At 35.1% G+C, this 4,331-nt stretch overlaps 1 protein-coding gene across 1 annotated transcript; it reads right to left on the bottom strand.

Annotated features, from left to right (window-relative positions):
* Nucleotides 1-1,118: 1,118 nt before the first annotated feature.
* LOC116119730 (G2/mitotic-specific cyclin-2-like) lies at nt 1,119-4,267 on the bottom strand. Its single transcript, XM_031405672.1, has 10 exons — nt 4,053-4,267; nt 3,807-3,939; nt 3,623-3,679; nt 3,272-3,470; nt 3,046-3,171; nt 2,400-2,489; nt 2,080-2,301; nt 1,866-1,964; nt 1,596-1,774; nt 1,119-1,496 (listed from the first exon to the last, which is right to left on the bottom strand). Exons 1-10 carry the CDS (start codon nt 4,105-4,107, stop codon nt 1,352-1,354), a joined length of 1,305 nt encoding a protein of 434 aa, XP_031261532.1. The 5' UTR covers nt 4,108-4,267; the 3' UTR covers nt 1,119-1,351.
* Between the last annotated feature and the right edge of the window lie 64 nt (nt 4,268-4,331).

The following is a 4,331-nucleotide window of genomic DNA, read 5'->3' on the forward strand; positions in this document are numbered from 1 at the left end:
GAACATGCCTTTTAGTTTTTGTTGTAAGTATATGACAGTTTTTTTTGCTAAGTCCAGTTTTCAACTTTTCATTAGTGACCATCACATTTTAAGGTCCATTTTTGGATTTGCTAATAAAAGAATCTAATAAATAACCTTTACCAATTTTAGTTCGACGCTGAATTCTCCGTTTGATTGAATTTTTTTTTTTTTTTTTAAACGACTAGGGTGTTCAACACCTCAACTAATATCTATGGTTTATTGAACACCCTATAAGCCCAATGGATCAAATAAGTCACAAATGTAATAGAGTCCGTCTGGTTTGTTATTTTGGATAGGATTTTGAAAATAGTATTGGATAGTTGAGTATGGTGATTATTATGAGATAAAATTTAAAAATTAACAAAAAAAAACCACTAGGTTTGCTAATTTAACTAAACACCACAATATATAAAAATTTTGTAAAATGACAAAAACACCCACACTCACCCATAGTGCCAGATTTCGGCCACCACCATCAGAATCTAACGTTATGACGCAGACTGGTCGGATCTGGCTGGTCGTGCGTCGAAAGGTCAGATCTAGCCATCGATGGCAACAAAATGTCAGATCTGGCCGTCAGCAACGGCCAAAGATATGGCTGTTGTTGTCGGTCAACGACGACCATTTCTTTGGCTATCATGGACGGCGAGATCGACGAATTAACGACCAGGTTCGATCGTTTGTACACCGTTGTGACAGATTCGTCGGTGGTTGCCAAATTCAGTGGTTGCCGGAATTTGGCAACTATGGGTGGGTGAGAGTGTTTTTGTTAATTTTTAAACTTTTTTTTCTGGGAGTGTTTAATTAAATTAATAAACTTAATAGGTCTAAAAAAATTGAATAAAATATAATAGTATTTCCTAAATAATGAAACAAATAGTTATTTTAAAAATAGGATTGAGAATAAAATATGAAATAATAAACCAAACGGACCCACAGATGATCACTTTGTGGGACTCGAACACAAGACTGGATAACCCACTCAAATGAATAAAGTCTTGTCATCTGACCACAAGCCAAATAGTTTTAATTGTTTCCATTGTTGAAGAGAAATAAATAAAATTATTGTATGATGTTCATTAATTAAAATTATTGTTTGAATGGAACATAATTAAAAAAGTTACAATGAGAAAATATGCTCAATTAGAACATATGAAATCAACAGTGGTTGTAAAGTAAAAAAGCTATAAACAACTGGGGCTGCAGGCCTAAAAAATTCAAGAGTATAAAATTTCCCAGGTGCAACTCTAGTTGCTTTGTTATTTTTCTTTCTGGGTCCTTCACCCCCAACCCAATTAAGTAAAAGTTAGTAGCTATACATTATTCCATGTTATAGCTGAGTCCCCAATACAAAATGTGCTGGTTCTGATTTTGATGTGTGCCCAAACTTAGATGTGCAGTACTTCCTGTGTACCCCAGTGAGTTTCCCTGTTGCTGCTCTCTGGTGGAACGCAATCATAAGTCTTGCACATTCTCTGTCAGCAAAAAGGAAGCAATGAATGAGTTTCGGTACTGCATTTTCATGAATTTGTATTGAATTTTATGTTTAAAAGATGGTTAAAGAAATGACTCACAAGAGTTGATCTTCTGAGTAGCCGCTATGCCACTGACATGTCTTACTCCACTGCTTGAAGCCAAAAACAGTACATTGAGCTGCATAGATTGCAGCAGCTGCTAACAAAGATGGTGGGAACTTGAGCATCTCGTATTCCACAAGCGAAAGCTCGATTAAGAAGAAGGAGAGCAGCTCCAGCTGTTTTAAGGTTGTAGTTTAATTAGTATAACTATACAAACATAAAAGGTTTTGAATAAGTTTTTGAAGAAATACTACTACTAATATTAACCTTCTTGTCTGATTGAGCAGCCTTGAGGAACCTTCGGATGAAAACATATGGTGTTGGGACTGACATGTTAAATTGCAATGTGTTAAGCATCAAGGATTCCTGCATGTTTGCGAAGAAAAAAAATAAGTGTCCGATAATTTGCTGTGTGGATTGAGGAGTTGAGTACTCAAAGGCATCACTAAATACTATTATGGTGACAATAAAAGAAAATTACCATTTCAAGAACTTCTTTTCTATTGTAAGCTTTATCAGATATAAGAATTAAATCCCCAACGACAGGGACCGAAACCTCCTCATACTTGCAAGCTAATAGCATAGCAACTAAACCAACCAATTGAAGCTTCTTTCTAACTACTGTTTGCTGGGATAGAAATCTGTCAATGAGGTTAATTGTAAGAAACAATGTTTCGTGCATGAGATCGAACTTGTCGTGCACCTGCAGATTTGAACAAGGGAGATACAATTATTAAGAGTTGAGAACCATAAATCCCAAATACCATTGAGGCATTGGTTAAGTTGAGAGTGACTCTCTACCTCTATAAGCCAGTCAATCAGTATAGCCCTCATCCTCTCGTTAATGTCGATTTGTTGCGCCATGTAGTTCGGCAAGACACAACCAACACACTGCATATTTTGAGTGAAATCAACAGTCCTCGTTAGGTATGACATTTGCAATCAAAATAGGAATTAAATTTGACAGGTAATGTACTGATTAAGGCATTTGAAATAAATGCATCCCATATATGTATAAAATATAGGACAATGATAAACATTAGATTTACTTTTCATCTGTAAATGATGGAAATCCAATTTGAAAGTTTCACTTATGGTAATAAAGATGGAAAACTACTGTCATTCTCAATCTGTGTACCCTAAGTGGTTGGCCATGAGTTGTACAGATTATAATATGCATACATAAATGAACTTTTAATAATTAGTTACAAAATTGTCGTCAAATTTCCTGCGTAAAGAAGATGTGTGTGGAGGATTAGATCGAAAAGAAATCATAGGATTAAGAATCAGTAGTCAGAGGCGGGGATCCCTAGGAGCTGATTTACCAATAAAAAAAGAATTTGAACTTACACATACAATGTACTATAGAATGCATTTCAAATTATCAGATCAAACTTCAAAATCGAAAATTCAAGCATAAGCAGCAAGCAAGCATTTAGCCTCTGACCTCCATTTTTTTATAATAGGCATACAGATCTTCAACATATTCAACAACTGCTAATGGGTTCTTTGCATCACAGCCATCAATGTCCACAACAGGCTCTTCATCTATATCCTCCATTTCAACCTCCTCCTGGTGAATTTTTAGCAAACAAATTGTGGTTAATTTGACAAATCAATTAACAAATTTCAAAAAATTAAAAGTTGTTTCAATAATAATGTTAGATAAATACCATCTGCTCCATTTCGTTCGGGCTTGCTTCTTCTGTTTCCTCTAAAAACATTGGTTCTGGTTGATCTAAGGCTGCCTTGTTCTCCTCCACATCTATGAATATACAATCTCCAAATTCATTTGTGTTTTGAACTGAAGTTTTTGGCTTCTTAGGTTCTTGCATCGACTCTGGAGGGTATGCAATTTGAGCGGCAAACTTTCTGAACAGTAGCAATTTAAGAAAGGGTTATGTTTTGCTTGTTCTCCGGTAAGCAAAGCAAGATCCAACTTTCAAATTTTAAATTTCTTTCCTTTCCCTACCTTTTGTCACAAGCCAAAAAGCAAATAGAAAACTAAAGAGACAAAATCTAACCTTGTAATGGGTCGATGCACTGGATCAAGCTCCTTTTTTTCACAGATTGCATGGTTTCTGAGACAAAAAAACAAACACCAACTAAATTTACTTCCAATTCCAAGTGAACAGAAAGTGACAACCAACAAACAGAGCAAAACCAGCTCATACTAAATGAAATGTTAAAAAAAAAAAAAATTATTACCCTGATAAGCCTCTCTTGTTAACAATACAAGGGTAAGCTTGAGCTCCCACTAAATTCTGATTAATAACACTCAAAGCTCTTCTGTTGTGCTTAATCTCCTGCCCAAACTTTCTTCCTCCCATCTCCAATCCCCCTTTAAAAAATTAATTAAAAAAAAAAAACAGAAATTCATATTAGATCATGGAATCTACCATCGATATTCAATCCTATAACACGCAAAACTTACTATAAACTCCATAGATTTACCTTGAACATTAGTCGGTTTAGTAATGTTAAGATTGTTCTCACCAGATATAACCATTTTGTTCAATTTTTTTTTTCCCAGAAAACAATCACAAAACCCACTACTAAACCAACCCGAAACTCCCACCTTCAAGAATGAAAAATGCCCTAAAATCTATCTACACTAAGAACATTTAAAGAGAGCTCAAGACAAATGAAGCTACTAAAAAAGTAGCGACACAGTAGAGGAATAAAAAGGGAGGAAACAATGGGCTCTTGTCTGGCTTTGAGCCCTTTTTTTTT

This window comes from Pistacia vera, unplaced genomic scaffold (genome assembly GCF_008641045.1).
Source record: "Pistacia vera cultivar Batoury unplaced genomic scaffold, PisVer_v2 Contig902, whole genome shotgun sequence".
NCBI classification, from domain to species: Eukaryota; Viridiplantae; Streptophyta; class Magnoliopsida; order Sapindales; family Anacardiaceae; genus Pistacia; species Pistacia vera.

What these genes read in the sequence shown, in the direction of transcription:
- LOC116119730 (XM_031405672.1), bottom strand. Translation starts at nt 4,107, where the DNA reads ATGGTTATATCTGGTGAGAACAATCTTAACATTACTAAACCGACTAAT. An exon ending in GAAAAGAAGTTCTTGAAATG is followed by an intron (nt 1,965 to 2,079) that starts GTAATTTTCTTT and finishes GCAAACATGCAG; the next exon opens with GAATCCTTGATGCTTAACAC. An exon ending in CTGCTCAATCAGACAAGAAG is followed by an intron (nt 1,775 to 1,865) that starts GTTAATATTAGT and finishes ACCTTAAAACAG; the next exon opens with CTGGAGCTGCTCTCCTTCTT.